Source organism: Balaenoptera musculus, chromosome 2, assembly GCF_009873245.2.
Source record: "Balaenoptera musculus isolate JJ_BM4_2016_0621 chromosome 2, mBalMus1.pri.v3, whole genome shotgun sequence".
NCBI classification, from domain to species: Eukaryota; Metazoa; Chordata; class Mammalia; order Artiodactyla; family Balaenopteridae; genus Balaenoptera; species Balaenoptera musculus.
This window is the reverse complement of record NC_045786.1, coordinates 52,032,869-52,057,104: the sequence shown is the minus strand read 5'-3', so window position 1 is coordinate 52,057,104 and position 24,236 is coordinate 52,032,869. Positions and strand designations below refer to the sequence as shown.

The 24,236-nt window shown below is 35.3% G+C and overlaps 1 protein-coding gene across 1 annotated transcript in view; it reads left to right on the top strand.

The window, feature by feature from the left end:
- The window catches only part of GABRG3 (gamma-aminobutyric acid type A receptor subunit gamma3), a 588,733-nt gene that overhangs the window by 555,618 nt on the left and 8,879 nt on the right, over positions 1–24,236 (top strand). Inside the window, exon 6 of the mRNA XM_036845168.1 lies at positions 11,911–12,048. Within this exon, the coding sequence (XP_036701063.1) occupies positions 11,911–12,048 (138 nt within the window). The remainder of the gene's footprint in view (positions 1–11,910; positions 12,049–24,236) is intronic.

Below are 24,236 nucleotides of genomic sequence, written 5' to 3'. Positions count from 1 at the left end.
CAACTTGTACCCTGCATCAGTGTAATACTTAAATAGAAAACAAATCCTCTCAAAATTGAGGCTGGGGACTTTGGCAGGAACTGTAGATTGGGGTTTTCTGGATGCGATTGAACAGTTCTTGATTTATATGTTTATCTTAGTTTAGTTTTTAGCTGTTGCTATCATTGGTGAATTTGTTTATTGGTTTGGTTGTTCCCTTCTTTTTTTTAATTACTCTTTTTATTTTATTTATTTTAACTTATTTTTCTTTCTTTCTTGTTCTCCCTTTTCTTCTGAGCCATGTGGCTGACAGGGTCTTGATGCTCCTGCCAGGTGTCAGTCAGGCCATACCCTCGGAAGTGGGAGAGCCGAGTTTTTTGGACCACCAGAGAATTCTAGGCCCCACATAAAATCAATCGGCTAGAGGTCTCCCGGGAATTTTTTATCTCAACACAAAGACCCAGCTCCACTTAATGACTAGCAACCTAGAGTGCTGGAAACCCTATGCCAAAAACTAGCATAACAGGAACACAGTCCCACAGTTTTGGCAGCAGAGAGGCTGCCAAAAATCATAAGACCACACACACCCCAAAACACACCACTGAACGCAGTCCTGCTCACCAGAAAGACAAGATCCAGCCTCATCCACCAGAACACAGGCAACACTCCCATCCAACAGGAAGCCTACACAACCCACGGAACCAATCTTACCCACTGGGGGCAGATACCAAAAACAATGGGAACTACGAATCTGCAGCATGCAAAAAGGAGATCCCTAACACTGTAAAGTTGTGTAAAATGAGAACACAGAGAAACAAAAAGCAGATGAAGAAGGAGCATGGTAAAAGCCCACCAGACCAAACTAATGAAGAGGAAATAGGTAGTCTATCTGAAAAAGAATTCAGAGTAATGATATTAAAGATAATACAAAATCTTGGAAAAAATAGAATGGAGAAAATGCAAGAAACGTTTAACAAGGACCTAGAAGAAATAAGAGCAAACAATGATGAAAAACACAATAAATGAAAGTAAAAATTCTCCAGAAGGAATAAATAAATAACTGAGGCAGAAGAAAGGATAAGTGACCTGGAAAATAAAACAGTGGAAATTACCGCAGAGCAGAATAAAGAAAAAAGAAATAAAAGATTTAAGGACACTCTCAGAGATTCTGGGACAACATTAAACGCACTAACTTTCCAATTATACGGGTCCCTGAATAAGAAGAGAAAAAGGACTGAGAAAATATTTGAAGAAATTATAGTTGAAAACTTCACTAATATGGGAAAGGAAATAGTTAATCAACTCCAGGAAGCACAGAGAGTCCCATACAGGATAAACCCTAGGAGAAACACGCCAAGACACATATTAATCAAACTATCAAAAATTAAATACAAATAGAAAATATTAAAAGCAGCAAGGGAAAAGCCACAAATAACATACAATGGAATCCCCATAAGGTCAACAGCTGATTTTTCAGCAGAAGCTGTGTCAGTCACAAGGGTGTGGTAAAACATATTTAAAGTTATGAAAGAGAAAAACCTACAGAAAATATTACCTTACCCAGCAAGGATCTCATTCAGATTTACAGAGAAGTAAAAAAATCTTTACAGACAAGCAAAAGGTAGGAGAGTTCAGCACCACCAAACCATCTTTACAACAAATGGTAAAGGAATTCTCTAAGAAGGAAACACAAGAGAAGGAATAGACCTACAATAACAAACCCAAAACAATTAAGGAAATGGTAATAGGAATATACATATAGATAATTACCTTAAATGTAAATGGATTAAATGCTCCAACCAAATGACAGAGACTGGCTGAATAAATATAAAAACGAACCCATATATATGCTGTCTACAAGAGACCCACTTCAGACCTAGGGGCACATACCTACTGAAAGTGAGGGGATGGAAAAAGATATTCCATGCATATAGTACTCAAAAGAAAGCTGGAGTAGGAATTCTCATTTCAGACAAACTAGACTTTGAAATAAAAACTATTACAAGAGACAAAGAAGGACACTACATAATGATCAAGGGATCAATCCAAGAAGAAGATATAACAATGGTAAATATCAATGTACCTCAATTAATATAGCTAATGCTAACAGCCATAAAAGGGGAAATCGACTGTAGCACAATAATAGTAGGGGACTTTAACCCGCTACTTTCAACAATGGACTGATGAACTTAAAATAAATAAGGAAACACAGCTTATTTGACATATTAAACAAGTTGTACTTAATTGATATTTGCGGGTCATTCCAAAAAACCACATAATACACTTTCTTCTCAAGTGTACATGGAACATTCGTCAAGGTAGAACATATCTTGGGGCACAGTTCAAGTCTTGGTACATTTAAGTAAACTGAAATCGCACCAAGTATCTTTTCAAACCTCAACAGGTAAAAAACGGTAAAATAATCCTCCAAACACATCAAGGCTAAACAATACACTACTAAGTAACCAGGAGATCGCTGAAAAATAGAGGAAACAAAAATTATCTAGAAACAAATGACAATGAAAACTCGACTGCCCAAAACATGGTAAGTAGAAAAATCAGTTCTAGGAGGGACGCTTGTAGCAATACAATCCTACCTCAAGAAACATGAAAAATCTCACAACCAAATCTTATACCTGAAGCAATTAGAAAGAACAAAATAAACCCTCAAGTTAGCAGAAGGAAAGAATTCATAAAGATCAGATCAGAAATAAATGAAAAAGAAATGAAGGAAATGGCAGGAAAATCAATGTAACTGAAAGCTGGTACTTTGAGAAGATAAACACAACTGATAAATCATTAGACAAATTCATCAAGAAAAAAAGGGAGAAGGCTTACGTCAACAGAATTAGAAGGAAAAAGAAGTAACAACTGACACTGAAAAATACAAAGGATAATGACAGACTACTACGATCAACTTTATGCCAATAAATGGGCAACCTGGAAGAAATAGACAAATTCTTAGAAAAGCTGTATCTCTGGACAGAAAACTCCTCAGAAATTAAGCATAGTGGGAACTAACCTCAACATAATAAAGGCCATATATGACAAACCAACAGCTAACATCATTCTTAAAGGTGAAAAACTGAAACTATTTCACTAAGATCAAGAGCAAGACAAGGTTGCCGACTCTCACCACTATTCGTCAACATAGTTTTAGAAGTTTTAGCCACAGCAATCAGAGAAGAAAAAGAAAAATAATCCAAATCGGAAAAGAAATAAAGCTGTCACTGTTTGCAGGTGACATGATACTATACACAGAGAACCCTAAAGATGTTACCAGAAAACTACTACAGCTAAACAATGAATTTGATAAGGTAGCAAGGTACAAAATTAATGCTCAGCAATCTCTTGTATTCCTGTAAACTAATAATGAAAAATCTTAAGAGAAATTAAGGAAACACTCCCATTTACCATAGCAACAAAAAGAATAAAATACCTACCTAAGGAGACAGAAGACCTGTATGCAGAAAAGTATGACACCGATGAAAGAAATTAAAGATGATACAAACAGATGGAGAGATATAGGATTTTCTTGGAATGGAAGAATCAACATTGTAAAAATGACTATACTACCAAAGCAATCTACAGATTCAATGCAATCCCAATCAAACTACCGAAGTCATTTTTCACAGAATAGGAACAAAAAAATTTTCACAATTTTAAACACTAAAAACCTCGACTAGCCAAAACAATCTTGAAAAAGAAAAACGGAGCTGAAGGAATCAGGCTCCCAAACTTTAGACTATACTACAAAGCTACAGTAATTAAGACAGTATGATAATGGCACAAAAACAAAAATACAGATGAATGGAACAGGATAGAAGGCCCAGAGATAAATCCAGGCACATATGGTCACGTTATCTTTGATAAGGAGGCAAGAATATACAATATAGAAAAGACATCTTCTTCAACAAATGGTGCAGGTAATACTGGTCAGCTACATGTAAAAGAATGAAATTAGAACACTCCCTAATACTATACACAAAATTAAACTCAAAATGTATTAAAGACCTAAATGTAAGGCCAGACACTATCAAACTCTTAGAGGAAAACATAGGCAGAACACTCTATGATATAAATCACAGCACTTTTTGACCCACCTCCTAGAGAAATGGAAATGAAAAAAATAAAAAATGGAAACTAATGAAACTCAGAAGCTTTGCACAGCAAACGAAATATTAAACAAGATGAAAAAGAACTTTCCGAATGGGAGAAATTACCTCACACCATGCAGAATGGCCATCATCAAAAAATCTACACACAAAAATGCTGGAGAGGGCGTGGAGAAAAGGGAAACCTACTGTTGGTGGGAATGTAAATTGATACAGCCACTATGGAGAACAATAGGGAGGTTCCTTAAAAAACTAATAATAAAACTACGATATGAACAGCTAATCCACTCCTGGCATATACCCTGAGAAAACCATAATTCTGATAGGTACACGTACCACAGTGTTCATTGTAGCACTATTTACAATAGCCAGAACATGGAAGCAATCTAAATGTCCATCAACGGTTGATTGGATAAAGAAGATGGGGCACATATATGCAATAGAATATTAGCCATAAAAACAAAAGAAACTGAGTTATCTGTAGTGAGGTGGAGAGACCTAGAGTCTGTCATACAGAGGGAAGTAAATCAGAAAGAGCAAAACAAATGCCATATGCTAACACACATATATGGAATAAAGAAAATATTTCTGAAGAACCTAGGGCCAAGGCAGGAATGAAGACGCAGTCATAGATGATGCACTTGAGGTGAGGATACGTGGAGAGAGAAGTGTAAGCTGCAGTTAAGTGAGAGAGTCCTTTGACATATATACACTATCAAATATAAATTATATAGCTAGTGAGAAGCAGCCACATAGCACAAGGAGATCAGCTCAGTGTTTGGTGACAAACCAGACGGGTGGGTTAGTGAGGGTGGGAGGAAGACGTGAGAGGCAGTGGATATGTGGATATATGTATACATATCACTGATTGAGTTAGTTATACAGCAGAAACTAAAAAAACAATGTAAAGAAATTATAATACAATAAATATGTTTTAAAAAGTAACAAATATAACAGAAATATGTATACATACGTATGTACATTCTGTATAAATATATATTCAAAATATTTTAAAAAGCAAAAAAAAACCACCGTAAGTAAATCTAGTCATACACCATGATCAAGTGAAATTTATCCCAGGCACGCAGGATGGTTCAATATCTGCAAATTAATCAATGTGATACACCACATTAACAAACTGAAGAATAAAAATCATAAGATCATCTCAATAGATGCAGAAAAAGTGTTTGACAAAATTCAACCTCCATTCATAATAGAAAATCTCATCAAAGTTGGTAGAGAGGGAATGCATATCACAACATAATAAGGTAATATATGACAAGCTCACCTCATATTCAACAGTGAAAACCTGAAAGCATTTCCTCTAAGATCAGGAAGATGACAAGGAGTCCTCTTCTCACCATTTTTCTACAATGTATTTTTGGAAGATTTACCAATGGTAATCAGACAGAAAAAAGAAATAAAAGGCATCAAAAATGGAAAGAAACTAGTAAAACTGTCAGTGTTTGCAGGTGATATGATACTATACATCGAAAATTCTAAATACAGCAAAAGACTACGAGTTCTCATCAGTGGATTTGGTAAAGTTGCAGGATACAAAATTAGTATGCAGAAATCTATTGTATTTCTATACACTAACAATGAACTCAGAAAGAGAAGTTTTAAAAGAAATCACATTGACAGTTGCATAATAAGGAATAAAATACCTAAGATAGATCTAACTAAAGAAGTAAATGATCTGTACTCCGTAAACTAATTATAAACTTTGAAGATGACACAAAAAGATGGAAAGATGCACCGTGTTCATGGATTAGAAGTATTTATACTTTAATATGACTTTACTAGCCAAGGCAATCTACAGATTCAATGAAATCCTTACAAAATAGCAATGGCATTTTTCACAGAAGAGGAACAAACAACTTTGAAAATTGTATGGAAACTGAAAAGAAGCTGAATAAGCAAAACATTCTTGCGAAAGAATCACTGAGCCAAAGGTTTCATGATCTGTGACTTCAGACTATACTACAAAGCTGCAGTAATCAAAACAGGATGGTATTGGCACAAAAACCGACACAAGATTAACGGAACAGAATAGAGAGTCCAGAAATACACGTATGAGCTTATGGTCAATTAATCGACAACAAAAGAAGTAATAATCTATAACGGAGAAAAAGTTTCTTCAATAAGTAGTGCTGGGAGGACAGGACAGCTACAAGGAAAAAAATGAAATTAGAATATATTCTCACACCACATTCAAAAATAAACTCAAAATGGAATAAAGATCCAAATGGCAGATGGGAAACCATACAACTCCTAGGAAAATACACAGGCAGAACACTGCCAAAAATTGCAGCAATATTTCTTCAGATCTGTCCCCTAAGGCAAATAAAGCAAAAGCAAATATAAATTGGATCTAATTAAACTAGTAACCTTTTGTACAGCAAAGGAACCTATTAAAAAAATGAAAACACAGCATACTGGAGAACTTATTTGTAAGTGATATGACTTGATGGATAAGGGATCAATATCCAAAAACATAACTCATAGAACTCGAAGTGAAAAATCCTACAGCATGATTAAAAGTGGAAAATAGACATGAATATTTTTCCAAAGAAGACACACAGGCAAAGATGGCCAACAGTCTCACGAGAAGACGTTCAACATAGCTAATCAGCAGAGAAGTGCAAATCAAAACCACAATGAGACACCTCACACCAGTCAAAGGGCTATCATCAAAAAGACCACACGTACAAAATGTTGGCAAGTGTGGGAAGAAAAAGCATCCCTTGTACACTGGGGATATAAACTGGTATAGCCAATGTAGAGAAGATTATGGAGGTTCGTGAAAAAACAAAAAATAGAGCCTTACGATCCAGCATTTCAACTCCTGGGTCTATATTCAAAGAAAATGAAAATATTTTTAAAATGTACACTAACTCCAATGTTCATAGCAGCTTTATATATAATAGCCAAGATATGAAAGCCACGCAAGGGCCCATCATGGATAAAGAAAATATGGTCGATATATTCAATGGAATATTCGTCATATAAAGGAAAGAAAATTTGCAGTTTGCAACAGCAAGTGTGGTCTAGAGGGTATTATGCTTAGTGAAATATGTCAGACAGAGAAAGATAAATACTGTATGTCGTCAGTTACATGTGGATATAAAAAATAAAACGAATTTATAAAACCAAAAAGAAGGAGACTCACAGATATAGGGAACTATATCACAGATGTAGTGGTTACCAATTTGGAGAGGTGTAGAAAGAGAGGCAAGATAGGGGTATGGGATTAAGACATACAAACTACTATGTATAAAATAAGGTGCTAGGTTATAATGTACAGCAAAGGCAAAATAGCATTATTTTATAAAAACTTGAGTATAATCTATAAAAATCTTGTCACCATGTTGTGCACCTGAAACTAATATAATACTGTAAAACAACTATACCTCAATAAAAAATAAATAATAAATGAAAGTAAAAGTTCAATAACAGCAAACCTCTAGAAAACTTACAAATATTTTCAAATGAAATGACACACTTTAAAAACATTAATGGATCAGAGTCTTCTAATTCTGGGAAGATGTATTTAGTATGTTTTTCCCTATTCTACTAAATACAAATCCCTGAAAATTATATATAAAACACATATTTTAAAATTGTAAAGGTGAAAAGAAAAAGAGCAGCTGGGGACTAAAGGTATCATAGAACAACAAAACGGTGAGTGCTCCAGGTTTAATTATTAATGCCGTATAATTTTTAAAAATTGTGAATCACTATGTTGTACACCTGCAACTTATACAATATTTTACATCAAATATAGTTCAACAAAAATTTAAAAAATAAAAGAAAAAGGGAAAAAAGTTGACATCATGTAGTATATGTTAGCATCTCTTTCTCACACACACACACACACACACACACACACACAAACACACACAAACACACACACAGATGTTCAGGGAAATGTGACACTCAAGTAGAAAGGCCTTGATCTAAATAATTTCAGAGTGACTAAAAACTGAAATATATAAAACTTTAAAATAATTACAATTAAAATTTGAAAATATCTGGAAGTATTTTAAGGAAGGATTACTTAAACATAAATACAAAAACAAATATAGAAATGACTCATTGGTTTAATAATATACAAATTTTAAGTTCAGTACGTCAAATATACAACAAAAATACCAAAAGAGAGGAAACAAATAGGAATAGGAGGCTGTTTCTATATGACTCAAAATTACACAAAAAACAGTCACTGCACCTCCCCCAGGATTCTCTAAGGACCTCTGAGAGTTAGTTCTCCAAGGTTCCAACTACCTTTAATTTCATGGGCACACTCAACTCTGCTCCAAGGAATTCACTGCCTTGGTGTTGGTGTTCTTCAAAGCTTTGAAGCTTTCTCACCTGTAAGAAGTGCCCCCAAAGAACAAAGATGTCTATATCAGGTTCTTGGGAAAACCGTAGCTGATAGAATATTTTTTAGAGTATCGAAAACTTTTATTAATTTTCTTCTGAAAGAACCTTCATTACCTGTGTTTCCACAAAGGTCAAGAGAGTATGCATTTTGGAAAGCAATCACCATACGACTCGAGAAAAGTGGGTTTATGAAAGGGTGGCTGGTGTTCTCTGTGGTAGGGTATGTATTCTTTAAGGAAATACTTATATGTTGAGAAGATTGGCTTTTTGGAACATAAACAATCAGAAGTGGAGACCAGTGTAATGCAGTGAGTAAGTAGATAGACCCTAACATCAGACGATCTAAGTTTGTATTCTGGCTCTACCATAGGTGTATTACTGAGTCTCTGTGCCTCAGCTTTCTCATTTGTAAAATGGAGAAAATACCTATGTCACTACGATTGTTGTGAGACTTAGTATATTGAAAGACCTTGGAATATTTCCTGGCACATGATAACAGTTACATAAGAAAGCAATATGGTGTTGTTGGTGGTGGTGATGACGATGGTGATGATGATATAATGCTGATGGTGACTGCATGCATCTTCAAAGAGTATGGTTAATTTAAATGTAATTACGTCTTATAGAAAATATTTCATATTATTTTATTAACCCATTACTACTGAGTCTTTTTTTATGGAAGAGATACAAAGGGAGGCCTTGTGAACTAGAAATAAATACTAATGGACGTTTTATAAAAAGAAAAGTTAGGTAGAAAAGAGCTGAGAAAAGCCTTTGGGTTTGTACAGACTTGGCTTTGTTATGCAGTTTCATCAATTTTGAACTGTTTGGCCCCGGACAAATTAATGTTACAATGCTAAGATCAGTCTAGAAGAAAACGGCAAGCTTTAAAGGAAAATGTTAGTAGAAGTCCAATTAAAACAAATGGTACTCAACAAAGAGGACTCACTATTTTTAACATGATTATAGCATAGGGAGATCAACTTTGGAATGGTGGTGTGAGGACCTCAGTGACCATCCTCCCATAAAAGCTGTGAAAATACTGAGGTAAAAAAACTAACCATTTCAGAAAAATATGATTTATGCAGAGTAAAAAAGGACAACTCAGAATTATCTGCCTAAGGAAAACTTCTGAACCTCAGAAAGACAATGAAACCTGTGCATGTCAATTTGGGTTATTAGGTTTTTTCTTCCCAGCTCAGTGCCATGGTATCTGTGAAAGGGCTGCATGCTCAGAGTGAACATAAATAATGGACCTCTTTCAGGACACTGTTAAGAACTGTATACCCAGAGTAGTCTATATTTTTCCAAACTTCGCAGTAACCCTATTTTAAAATGAGCAAAAGAATTGAACATAACCCGGCAAACATATGACCAATAAATCCATGGAAAGATCCTCAATAACAACAGTCATTTGGGAAATGCAAATTAAACAATAAGTGACAACCTGACACCTCTATGACTGTTGGAGAAATATTAAATATAGTTTTAACCCATGACCAACGGTTCCACTCTTAGGTATATACTGAAGAAAACTGAAAACATATTGACACAAAATCTTGTACACAATGTTCCTAACAGCATGACAAATTTAAAAATTGCATATCCATACAGCAGAATATATTGAACAATAAATAAGAATGAAGTACTGACATGTGCTACGATGTGAGGGAACTTTTAATACATTATGTTAAGTAAAGGTATAAAAGATAACGTGTTGTATGACACAATTTATATGAAATGCCCAGAATAGACAAACCTATGGACAGAAAATGTATTAGTGGTTGTCTAGTCTGGGTGAGAGGCATATGTGTAAGGAGGTGGAGAGAGGAGTGAATGCTAATGACTAGGGTTACATTTTGGGATGACAAAAATAGTCTAAATTTAGATTAATATGACAGTTGCACCACTCTATTATACTAAAAAACACCGAACTTGTATGTTAAATGTGTGTTTTATAGCTCAATAAAGCTGTTTAACAAAACAAAGCAAAAAAGAAAGAATTATACCGTAAAATACTTTTTATAATTTGATATTTTAATGAGGAGATAAAGCTATTGAGACAGTGGCTAATGACCAAGTAAAATGTTTGCTTACTTCAGGCTAAGTGCCTTGATGTCAGCTTTGTCCCTTTAGGGGAGAGCAAGCAAGTATCCTTGCAATGTTGACAATAATTTCACAGAGTAATCCACAATTAGAAAGCAGGAAGCATACTTGTGCTCTATTACACCAGAGAGTTCCAGAGAATTAACGGTGTGGTCCAAAGTGCTGTTCAGAAAGGGGATCTAGGAGTTGAAAAATGGCATCGGGCCAATCTCTGGCTTGGGCTTAGGGAGCCAGGAGACCCCTGGTAACTGTACCAGTAGGAATGGAGTAGAATCCTTATCCAAGACACACAGCTCTGGGCATTTTGCCCACAGTGAGCCTAGAGCACCAGAACATCTTGCTTTCTGGAGTAACTAACAAGTTGGGTAATGGTCTCAGGAAAATAAACTGATCAGAACTTGAGACTCAAATCAGAGAATAACTAAGAGTCAGTTGAGCTCTCAAATCCTTATTAACTTTGTCTTTCTTAAAGGTATTATGCTAAGTGAAATAAGTCAGAGAGAGAAAGACAAACAGTGCATGAAAGATATCACTTAAGTGTGGAATTTAAAAAATACAACAAACTAGTGAATAGAACAGAAGAGAAGCAGACACAGATTAGAGAACACACTAGTGGTTACCAGTGGGGAGAAAGAAATGAGGGCGCTAGAAGTTAGGGAATCAAATGGTATAAACTGTTTTGTACACGTTACAAGGATATATTGTACAGCACAGGAAATATAGCCAGTATCTTATAACTGTAAATGTAGCTTATAACTATCCCTTTAAAAATTGTGAACCATTATACTGTACACTTATGACATATTGTAGCTCAACTACACTTCAATAATAAAAAATAAATCTGTTAGAAATAATAAAAGCTATTTATAATAAAAGTTTATAAAGAAAAAATTAGATTCACCTTTCCTGAGATCTGGACAAAGTTCAGGAAAATGGTGGAAGGTCGGGTGGGTGTTGGCCAGGTTGTTAGATCCTACTGTTTAGGAGCTAATGAGACTCTGACCAGTTATTTCAAGTCCATTCTTTGAAGGTCATCTATAATCAAGCCTTCCACAGTGAAAGATGTGTGTTGTGTCCATACAGACGATGGAAAGTCTTGTGGCTGGGAACATCTAGCTGATTGTAAAGACCTACATGAGAAACCTTCAGAGTTAGGTGGTCTTTGCCCATTCATTTTTGGAGTTTCAATGCATATGAGGAAAATTTAGAGATTAAATATGGACTAAAATTTCAACTCCTATTAAATGTTCAGAATAATAATTTTGACATTAGTGCTTTACAAACCTACATCTTCAAGTGTTAACATTTTTTTCTGTATTTTCAGATGGCTACACCAAAGAAGAAATGATTTATAGATGGAGAAAAAATTCGGTTGAGGCAGCTGATCAGAAATCCTGGCGGCTTTATCAGTTTGACTTCATGGGCCTCAGAAACACCACAGAAATTGTGAAAACATCTGCAGGTAGGAGTTTCCCTTTCCCTTTCATGTAGAATTTCTTCCTGTGTATGTTTTAAACTAATTCTATTCGGACAACCATGATTCCTAAGTGATATTTGAGGCAAAACAGCTGATTCAAAACTCAAAAATAATGTTTTAACTGGGATTGCGGAAAGGGTGATCAGATTGTCTTATATCTTTAAATCGAGACTATGTTGACTTTATGTCCATAAGCCTAAGATTCTCATCCCTGACCAGATTTATATAAACCAATTTCCTAAGAGAGTTCTACAACTTAACATATACAAAATAAACAGCAGGTATTATAATTCACAAATAAAAGAAGTTAATGTGAAATGTCGTTCAGTTTTAATTTCTAGCTTCTCCCTTTCCTTTAAACAGTGTCTTAAACTTTCTCTTTAAATATATTGAACTATATATCCATAAATCTGATCTTATTAAGTGATCATTATATACATGCTATAACACATGTAACTAGATATAAAGAGATGTTTAAATTATTAATATCTTTAAATATATTTTTGTTTTATGGCTTTTGTTTGTTTGGTTTTTGGTAATTTCCACAATAGGAATCTATGGTCCACTATTTCGTAATTAGTTTTTTTCTGACAGGGCTTGGGAATTAGATTGGTTTCAAGTCGGCCTTTCGGCTGATCTAGTTATTTGTTAATATGAATAATTTATTGGCTTTTAAAACTCCATAATATTTTGCATCATGCGACTAGGTTAAGTGTAAATTTTAATAATTAGTGTAACTATCTTTAAAGAGCAGTCTGAATTCTTGATAGAATTCTAAATAGAGAACTACTGTTGCCCCTTGATATCCATGGGGATTCGTTCCAGGACCCCTAAAGATATCAAAACCCCGGTTGCTCAAGCCTATTACATAAAATGGCATAGTATTTACATTTAACTTACATCCTCCTGTATACTTTAAATCATCTCTAAATTACTTATAATACCTAATACAAAGTAAATGCTAAATAGTTGTAACTAAAATGTGAATGCCATTTAAATAGTTGACCCCTGAACAACACAGTTTAAACAGCACCAGGGCTCGAACCCGTTTCCCCTGCATTGGCAGGAGGATTCCGAACCCCTGCCCAACCAGGGAAATTCTAGGACAGTTTTTTATGAATAGGAAATGTCTTCTTGAAATTCTTTATTATGAGTAGGAAATGTCTTTTAAAAATTTTTTAGTTATTTATGAATAGGAAATGTCTCCCTGAAATTCTTTTTCTCACTCATGGCAAAGCGAGTCATTGCATGAAGTCAATAGAATGTATTGGCATTGATAAAAGGATGTTCTCCATCTGGTACTCAGCTAGCTTTCTCCCATTTATGTATACGTACACATATATCCCCATATCTCTCCTCTCTTGATCGCCCTCACTCCCACCCTCCCTATCCCACTCCTCTAGGTAGTCACAAAGCACCGAGCTGGTTTCCCTGAGCTATGCTGTTGCTTACCCTTAGCTATTTTTCATTTGGTAGTGTATATATATCCATGCCAACTCCTCACTTTGTCTCAGCTTACCCTTCCCCCTCTCCGTAACCTCAAGTCCATTCTCTAGTAGGTCTTTGTCTTTATTCGCCTCTTGTCCCTAGGTTCTTCAGAACTTTTTAAATTCCATATATGTGTGTAAGCCTATGGTATTTGATTTTCTCTTTCTGACTTATTTCACTCTCTGTGACAGACTCTAACTCCATCCACCTCAATACAAATAACTCAATTTCGTTTCTTTGTATGGGTGAGTAATATACCATTCTATATGTGTGCCAAATCTTCTTTATCCATTCATCGGTTGATGGGCACTTAGGTTTCTTCCATGTCCGGGCTATTGTATTAGAGTTGCAAAAAATATTTTGGTATATAATTCTTTTTGAATTATGGTTTTCTCAGAGTATATGCCCAGTAGAGGGACTGCTGAGTCGTATGGTAGTTCTATTGTTAGCTCTTTAAGGAACTTCCATACTCTTCTCGATAGTGGCGGTATCAATTTTTATTCCCAGCAACCGTGCAGGAGGGTTCCCTTTTCTCCACACCCTCTCCAGCATTTATTGTCTGTAGATGTTTATATAATGGCCATTCCGAAAGGTGTAGGATGATATCTCATCGTAGTTTTGATTTGCATTTCTCTAATGATAAATGATATTGAGCATGCTATCATGGGTTTGTTGGCAATCTGTATATCTTCTTTGGAGAAATGTCTATTTAGGTCTTCTGCCCATATTTGGATTGGAATGTTTGTTTTTTTGATTTATTCTGAGGGTTTGTCTTTTCACCTTGTTTATGGTTTCCATTGCTGTGCAAAAGCTTTTAAGATTCATTACGTCCCATTTATTTTTGTTTTTATTTCCATTTCTCTAAGACGGGTGTCAAAAACGATCCGGCTGTGATTTATGTCATAGAGTGTTCTGCCTATGTTTTCCTCGAAGACTTCGATAGTTTCTGGCCTTACATTTTGGTCTTTATTCCATTTTGAATTTATTTTTGTGTATGGTGTTAGGGAGTGTTCTAATTTCATACTTTTACATGTACTTGTCCAGTTTTCCCAGCCCCACTTATTGAAGAGGCTGTCTTTTCTCCATTGTATATTCTTGCTTCTTTTATCAAAGATAAGGTGACCATAGGTGCGTGGGTTTATCTCTGGGCTTTCTTTCCTGTTCCATTGATTTATATTTCTGTTTTTGTGCCAGTACCATACCGTCTTGATTACTGTAACTTTGTACTATATTGTGAAATCAGTGAGCCTGATTCCTCCAGCTCTATTTGTCGTTCTCAAGATCGCTTTGGCTATTCGGGGACTTTTGTGCTTCCATACAAATTGCGAAATATTTTGTTCTAGTTCTGTGAAAATTGCCATTGGTAACTTGATACGGATTGCATTGAATCTGTTGATTGCTTTGGGTAGTAGAGTCATTTTCACAATGTTGATTCTTCCAATCCAGGAACATGGTATATCTCTCCATTTATTTGTATCATCTTTAATTTCTTTCATCAGTGTCTTATAATTTTCTGCATACAGGTCTTTTGTCTCCTTAGGTAGGTTTATTCCTAGATATTTTATTCTTTTTGTTGTAATGGTAAAAGGGAGTATTTTTAAATTTCACTTTCAGATTTTTCATCATTAGTATATATGAATGCCAGAGATTTCTGTGCATTATTTTTGCATCTTGCTACTTTACCAAATTCATTGATTAGCTCTAGGAGTTTTCTGGTAGCATCTTTAGGATTCCCTATGTTTACTATCATATCATCTGCAAATAGTGAGAGCTTTACTTCTTCTTTTCCGATTTGGATTCCTTTTATTTCTTTGTCTTCCTTGATTGCTGTGGCTAACACTTCCAAAACTATGTTGAATAATAGTGGTGAGAGTGGGCAACCTTGTCTTGTTCCTGATCTTAGTGGAAATGGTTTCAGTTTTTCACCATTGAGGACAATGTTGGCTGTGGGTTTGTCATATATGGCCTTTATTATGTTGAGGAAAGTTCCCTCTATGCCTACTTTCTGCAGGGCTTTTATCATAAATGGGTGTTGAATTTTGTCGAAAGCTTTCTCTGCATCTATTGAGATGATCCTATGGTTTTTCCTCCTTCCCCTTGTTAGTATGGTGTATGACGCGTATATTGAAGAATTCTTGCATTCCTTCAATAAACTCCCCTTGATCATGGTATACGATCCTTTTAATGTGCTGTTGGATTCTGTTTGCTAGTATTTTGTTGAGAATTTTTGCATCTATGTTCATCAGTGATATTGGCTTGTCAGTTTCTTTCTTTGTGACATCTTTATCAGTTTTTGGTATCAGGGTGGTGGTGGCCACGTAGAATGAGTTTGGGTTTGTCACCCTCTCTGCTGTATTTTGGAAGAGTTTGAGAAGGATAGGTGTTTTCTATTTCTTCCTTGTTAAGTCTCAGTAGGTTGTGCATTTCTAAGAATTTGTCCATTTTTTCCACGTTGTCCTTTTTATTGACATATTTGCTTGTAGTAATCGCTCATGAGCCTTTGTATTTCTGCAATGTCAGTTGTTACTTCTCCTTATTCATTTCTAATTCTATTGATTTGTCTCCTCCCTTTTTATCTTGATGATATGGCTAACGTTTTATCAATTTTGTTTATCTTCTCGAAGAACTAGCTTTTAGTTTTATTGAGCTTTGCTCTCGTTTCCTTCATTTCTTTCTGATCTGATTTGTGTGATTTCTTTCCTTCTGCTAACTTTGGGGTTATTTTGTTCTTTCTCTAATTGCTTTAGGTGTAAAGTTAGAATGTTTATTTTAGATGTTTCTTGTTTCTTAATTAGGATTGTATTGCTATAATCTTCCCTTTAGAACTGCTTTTGCAGCATCCCATAAGTTTTGAGTAGTCTAATTTTCCTTCTCATTTATTTCTAGGTATTTTTTTATTTCCTTTTAGATTTTTCCTCAGTGTTCTCTTGATTATTAAGTACTGTATTGTTTAGCTTCCATGCATTTGTATTTTTTACAGATTTTTCCCTGTAATTTATATTTAGTGTCATAGCGTTGTGGTCGGAAAAGATACTTGATACGATTTCAGTTTTCTTAAATTTACCAAGGCTTGATTTGTGACTGAAGATATGATCTCTCCTGGAGAATGTTTCATGAACACTTGAGAGGAATGTGTTCTGTTGTTTTTTATGGAAAGTCCTATAATTATCTATTAATTCCACCTTGTTTAATGTATCTTAAAGCTTGTGTTTCCTTATTAATTTTCATTTTTACTGATTTGTCCATTCGTGAAATTGGGGTGTTGATGTCCCCTATTATGATTTGTTTCTGTTGATTTCCCCTTTTATGGCTGTTAGTATTTGCCTTATTTATTAAGGTACTCCTATGTTACATACATATATATTTACAATTTTTATATCTTCTTCTTGGATTGATCCCTTGATCATTATGTAATGGTCTTCTTATTTCTTGTAAAAGTCTTTGTTTTAAAACCTATTTTGTGTGACAATTTCTTCTCCAGGTGACTTTTGATTTCCATCTGCATGGAGTATCTTTTCCATCGCCTTTCTTTTTTTTTTATCCCCTCTCTTTCATTCTTTAGTATCCCTAGGTCTGAAGTGGGTCCTTTGTTCACAACATACATATGGGTCTTGTATTTGTATCCATTCAGCCAGTCTATGTCTTTTGGTTGGAGCATTTAATCCATTTACATTTAAGGTAATTATCGATATGTATGTTCCTATTCCCATTTTCTTAATTGTTTGGGTTTCTTATAGTATTCTTTTCCTTCATTTGTGTTTCCTGCCTAGAGACGTTCCTTAGCATTTGTGGTAAAGCTCTTTTGGTGGTGCTGAATTCTCTTAGCTTTTGCTTGTCTGTAAAGTTTTTTCTCTGGCAAATCTGAAAGAGATCCATGCTGGGTAGCGTAATCTTTTTTGTAGGTTTTTCGCTTCCATCACTTTAAATAAGTGCTGCCACTCCCTTCTGGCTTGCAACGTTTATGCTGAAAGAGCAGCTGTTAATCTTATGGGGATTCCCTTGTGTGTTATTTGTTGTTTTTCCCTCTCTGCTTCTAATTTTTTTTAATTACTTTTGATAGTTTGATTAATATGTGTCTTGTGTTTCTCCTTGGATTTATCCTGTAACGGACTCTCTGTGCTTCCTGGATTTAAGTATTTCCTTTCCCATATTAAGGAAGTTTTCGGCTATAATCCCATTAAATTTTTTCTCAGTCCCTTTCTTTTTCTTTTCTTCTTCTGGGACCCCAATAATTCGAATGTTGGTGCGTTTAATGTTGTCTCAGAGGTCCCTGAGACTGTCCTCAATTCTTTTTATTCTTTTTTCTTTATTCTGCTCTGTGCTAGTTATTTCCACTGTTTTATCTTCCAGGTGAATTATCCGTTTTTCTGCCTCAGTTATTCTGCTATTGATCGCTTCTAGAGTATTTTAAATTTCATATATTGTGTTATTCATCACTTTTTTTGCATTTTGGTTCTTCAATTCCTTTGTTAAACCTTTCTTGTGTTTTCTCCATTCTATTTGTTGATTTTGGATCATCTTTACTCTCATTATTCTGAATTTTTTTTCAGGTAGACTGCCTGTTTCCTCCTCATTTGTTACATCTTCTAGGTCTTTGCCTTTCTCCTTCATCTGCTGTGTGTTTCTCTGTTTTCTCATTTTGCTTAACTTACTGTGTTTGTGGTCTCCTTTTCGCAGGCTACAGGTTGGTTGTTCCCGTTGTTTCTGGGGTCTGTCCCAGTAGCTAAGTTTGGTTCCGTGGGTTGTGTAGTCTTCCTGTTGGAGAGAATAGTGACTGTGTTCTGGTTCTTCGTTCTGATTTTGGTTGCTACCACCTGCTTATCTGTGAATGTCAAGCCCACACCCAGCAACACAGAGCCTTGGCAGGTAGTATTAGGCCAGGCCCCGATATCACTGTGCTTCCCTTTCTAAGAGACACCATTATTCTAACACATCCTTTCATAATATCCCTTGTGATTTTTTTTTACATTGTTAGATCCTATAAATTTCAAAGTACTTCCTTGAATGGTATCTTCCAAATTTGTTTTGCATTAGTTTGATATCGGAGTGGATTCCATGGTTTCCAGGCTTCCTGATGTAATATTCCCTTACTCTTTGAGTTCTTAATTTGAGCCAACAATTCATGACAGAAAGTTATTTCTTTCATGAACGATCCATGAGTGCTGTATTCACTGATTTCTTTCACGTGATTTAAGAATAGTTTCTTTATTCTTTCATTGTATCTTGGCTGAGTCATATTTCTTTCCTTCGGAACTTTGTACACATTGTTCTATTTTCTTTTATCACTGACTCTTGTTTAGAGAAATTTGAGGCCAATACTTTCCCCTTGAAAACATATGCCAAATCTGAAAGACGGAAGCTTTACAATTTTCATGGTAATCACTGTGAATTTCTACATGGCTTGACTACTGACTAATACTATAAGCTACAGTTTTCTGAGCTATGGCTGGGCTTAGTCTAGCTTTTGGTTATAATTTAGGAAAAAGATATCCACCCATTAGGACTTTCTTATCAAATAAACCTGGTTGGTAAAGTGGTACACAATGCTTTCACCACCCCAAGGTAACGAACTCATATTGCTCCAGTTATATTTTTTCATATTTACAGTTGCACATTATCACAGTTCTTAGAATTTTCAGGATTTAATTTTATAAAAAGATGTAAGATGACTCAAGAATATTTAAAACCCAGATTTGATGAAATGGTTGCTAATCACTAGTTAATTTCAGGCAGAAAATTACCCAGGAGTCTCAGGAAAAAGATATAGTCCACAGAGGAGATTGGCTTCTGAATGCCCATTTTTTTCCCATTAAAATCCTCCATTATTGAAACAATAGTTCTAAATCTAGCGTCAAATTCCTGGCTGTAAACAACCCAGTCATTAATGAGAGTTACAGTCATATAGAAAAATATTCAACTCTATTATGATTAAAAACCAATTCCCTTTGTTATATAGCTATTGTTTTAATGGAAATGTTTATTTTTCCATATAAGAAGTAATAAGGCTTTGGAAAATATTTGATAAGCTATGAGCATAAACATTAATTTAGCTTGTAACTCTTATTTAAGAAATTAGATACAAACTATGAATATCTGTCATTCCTAAAAACACCAAAGATGCACATAGTATCTACAACATTAGCATGCTTTAAACACAGCTAACGTGCTGACAGCCTTCTTCTGCTAGCATTTGTTCTGAGGGTTTACGTTATTAAATTGTTTAATCTTCTCAACAACCAGAAGATATATCTATATATCTACATCTGTATGGATACTTATTGATAAATGCCAGTATTATTCTTGTTTCAGATGAGGAAGATGGGCACAAAAAGATGAACCACCCGAGGTGAAATACAGATAGTACAGTTTCTACAGCTGTGCTCTTAAATATTGTGCTATTCTGCTTCTTTACAAAATAAGAGTTCTGATAATGGATGAGAAATATGCCAGCAATTCTGATAAGCACAGAGAATAAAACTATTTAATTTGAGTCTACAAAGCATATCAGAAAATTGGCAGGTGTTGAGACTATGACCAGAAGAGTGAGCCCACTGAAATTCCTACCTGTGTAATATCTTGCTTTACTTACTAATCCATTTGGTTTAGCCTAAAGCAGAAAGTGGATATTTATTCATTTATTGGCTGGCCTGCCTAGTGATCATGTGCTACATCTAGGACCAGGAAGCAGAGAGAGTCCTAAACAGGATCACCCAAAGAGGACCACACCATTGTAATGAAAATGGCGAAAATGAAATCTAGGGAAAATGAAAAGAAATAAACGTAAAGGAACAAGTTATGTAAAAGGGAACTCCAATAAGGGTATTAGCTTACTTTTAAGCAGAAACTCTGCACCAAAAAGGTAGTTGCCTGATATATTTTAAGTGATGAAAGGGAAAACTTACAACTAACAATACTCCACTCAGTAATGCTTTCATTCAGATTTGATGCGGATATTGAAAATATTACAGAGAACAAGAAGCTACTTGTTCAGAACCACCAAATCAGCTTTATAAGAAATGTTAATGGGCCTTCTATAAGGGAAAAAAAAATCACGACTAGAAATATGAAAAATCTCATTGGTAAAGGCAAATATAAAGGTAGTAATTCCTCTGTATCCGCCATAAGTACCTAACGGATACACAAAAGAAAAATGTGTTAAATATAATGTAAAAAAAACAGTAACTGGGGGAGAGAATAAATATCAGGGTTCTTGCAATTCATTCACATTAAGGTTTCAAGAACTTAAAATAATCATGCATATATGATTAGGACCATATATAGACCATAAGGTCCCTCTAGCCCTTCATTTACAGTTATATTAACTGATTAACTTTTCACAGATTTAGTATACACCATATTTCCCAAAACTTGCTTGTTCTAAAAAAATGTCCATGACTTTATAATTAAACATTGCCTAAGGACATGAAGTATAATCTGATCTAATTAAAAATCACTTATTTCTGTGGTAAAATATGTAATAGAGACATTTTATTTTTCTGATATAAACACTGGATGGTAAGGATATGGATATGAACACAAGTATTTATTTAAATAGAAATATGTTTGTGATTTTCCTTTTAAAAATGACATAGTGTGAGAGATTAAAAATATTTTTACTATATAGTCCTCTTTGGAATCAATGGAATGCAAAAAACAAAAAAAAAAAGAAAAAATCATCAAAAGAAAGAAGTAATGTGAAATCTGCTGGTACCACTAAGAAAAGAAGCTATAGTGAAATAGTTATGAAATTAAAAGAAAACGTGGAAAGCATATCTACAATTCTTTTCTAAGAATTTCCAGAGTTTTGCAAAAATTGACCCTTCCAGAAACTTCTGACTTGGCCCAACGCTGTTTGGGTTAGGGGGTAGCAGTCTAGAGGAGCACCACTGAATAAGGTCTACACTGTGAGAGAGGAGGTGACGCTGAAGAATGCATCATAGACACAGGTATAGTTCCATGGGACAGACAATTGCCATGTAAGTAAAAATATAGATCATCCATGCTGTTACTAATCATGGAAAAGAAAACTCTAAATCATTGGCCCTAGCCCTATGTCTTACAAAGACCTTTTTAAAGTCCCCGCTCATATCCTGCTCAGTGAAAAATCAGGCAATGCACAATGGTGAAAAGATTGATTGCTCATTCAATAAGAATTCATTGAGAGCCTACACAGTCTCAGAAAGCAAAGGGGCAGTGTTTGTTCTCATGGAACTTGCACTCTAGGTGCCAAGGCAAATAGATGGTAAACAAATAAACATATCTCATACACTTGATAGTGATAAAAGCTAGAGAAACAAATAAAAGAAGAAGAAAATGGATTTCTATTGTTTGTGGCAAACCGTTCTTATTTTATACAGGCTAATAGGGATCTAATATGATATTATTTGGGCAAAATCTGTAGGTAGTGAGAAGGTAAGCAATACAGAGATCTGTGAGAAGAATGATCTGGGAACTGGAAATGCAAGACTAGAGGGACAAAATTGGAGTGTTTAAAAATAGCATGAGGGTCAGTGTGGCAGGAGTTGGGGGGTCAGTAATAGAGACGGAGCTCCAACTATGGAGGACTTTGTTATCTAATCCAAGATCTTAGTCTAAATCTGGATCAGATGGGAAGTTACTCGTTGGAACTTGGCCAAGGTTCAGTATGCTCCCTATTTTAAAAGAATTGCGTTGGCTGCTGGAAGGAGTCTGCAGAGTGGCAAATTGGGCAGCTATTATAATAATCAGGTGGGATAGTCATATGCATTTGTTGGTAACGTGTGGTTGGAAACTGAATATATATTAATGATTTTCTTAGTGGATTTAATATATAGTGTGATGTGAAGAGAAGGATCAAGGGTGACTCAAGTTTTAAATCTGAGAGTTGACCGTTGCCGATCTGGATCTACTATGGACAGAGCCCCTTGTTCCAGAGTAGGACACAAGGGAAGAAGGAGTCATGGTTTGAAATGCCACTTAGACATTTGTGTGACCATATTGAGTTGATATTAAGGTAAGATATCAGTGGTTCCAGAAAATGGCCAAGACTGTGTGAAACATTGATAATATTTAAACCTCTGAAATTAGATGACATCCTCTGGAAAATAAAATAGAAGACAAATCCCAGGGCTGAGCCATGAGCTTGCTCATATATGGAGGTTGTGCAGGTATGTTTACATTTGCAGAAGGGGACGCACATAGAAGGACCATCTCTTTTTCATCGAGTCCTAGAACTAATAGCAAATGTAGTTACGAATGTATCTGGCCTGAGAAACTTTCCATGCACATGTTTTCAGAAGCAAAGGAAGAGGTTTTGCCTCCTATGAAGACATGTTTTACCTCAGACTTACATAACCATGTTAAATATATATAGAAAAATATGGTGATATGAATGAAAATCCCGTGGCCTCTTCCTTCCAATTTGGAATGAGTGGCACGTTGGCTTTGTGTTGGTCTTCTTGTAGGGGACAGTGAAGTTGGAAATCACAATTCCTCCTCCCCCCGCTTCTCCAAGTCGAAGCTGGAACATAGGAGACCTGGGTTCTCTGGAACGACTCTCTGTGGTGTGTCCCAGAACCTCACCAAGAGCCAAGACTTCCCTGTTGGTGTAATAGCTAAGAATCCTCCTGAAAATGCAGGAGACACGGGTTTGAGCCATGGTCAAGGAAGATTCCACATGCTGTGGAGCAACCAAGCCTGTGGTCCACAACTTCTGAACCTGTGTTCTAGAGCGTGATCCACAATTACTTAGCCTGCATTGCCACAACTACTGCAACCCGCACACCTAGATGCAGTGCTCCACAACAAGAGAAGACACCACAATGAGAAGTCCGTGCACTGCAATGAAAAGTAGCAACCGCTCGCTGCAACTAGAGAAAGCATGCGTGCAGCAATGAAGACCCAACACAGCCAAAAATGAAAGAAGAAAGAAAAAGAAAGCAAAAGAAAGGAAAAAAGAAAGAGAAAGAAAGAGAAGAGAAAAGAAGAAAGAGAAAGAAAGAAAGAGAAAGAAGAGAAAGAAAGGAAGAAAGAGAAAGAAGAAAGAAGTTATTTTTTAAAAAAAGTATCTGGTTCCAAAAATTTAGCCCTGACAGTCCCTTCTCAGTTTCACACCTGACAGTGGGACTTTCAGGCAGACCTCTGAGTTAGACAAAGGGGTATTCCAAACCCAAGATTTGGGGTCCCTGTTCAATTCAGGTTGGGGCAAAGTGAATGTATTTGCTATAATGAATTATGTGCTACAAGGGAGTTGTCCTTTTGTTTATCTTACTGAGGAAATGGCTATGGTGGTTGAAGAAATGATTCAACTCTTTGTATATTCCACTTGGGTTGTGTTCATAAGTGTTAGAGTGATTTATTAGGTTTTGCTTTTTGTCTACTGTTTGTTTTCTGTAAATTAATAAACATTTATGTATCATATATAATTCAATAATATTTCCCAAGGTAATAATGTAACTTGACTTTCATATTACTTAGAAAAATATTTTTGTGGGTTTTTTTTAATCACTGCAGGTTAATCATTCTGATTCCTTTATACTGGAATGCTAATTCGCTAAAAAATTTAAATGTTTCTTGGGAAATGATCTCAAAATTGGTGTTCTATCAGCCATCTTGAATGTTGCTATAACAGAACAACACATCCCTCAATAAATATTCTAATTTATTGAGAGGTATAAATTTATACGGGCTTAATATGGTCTTCCTGT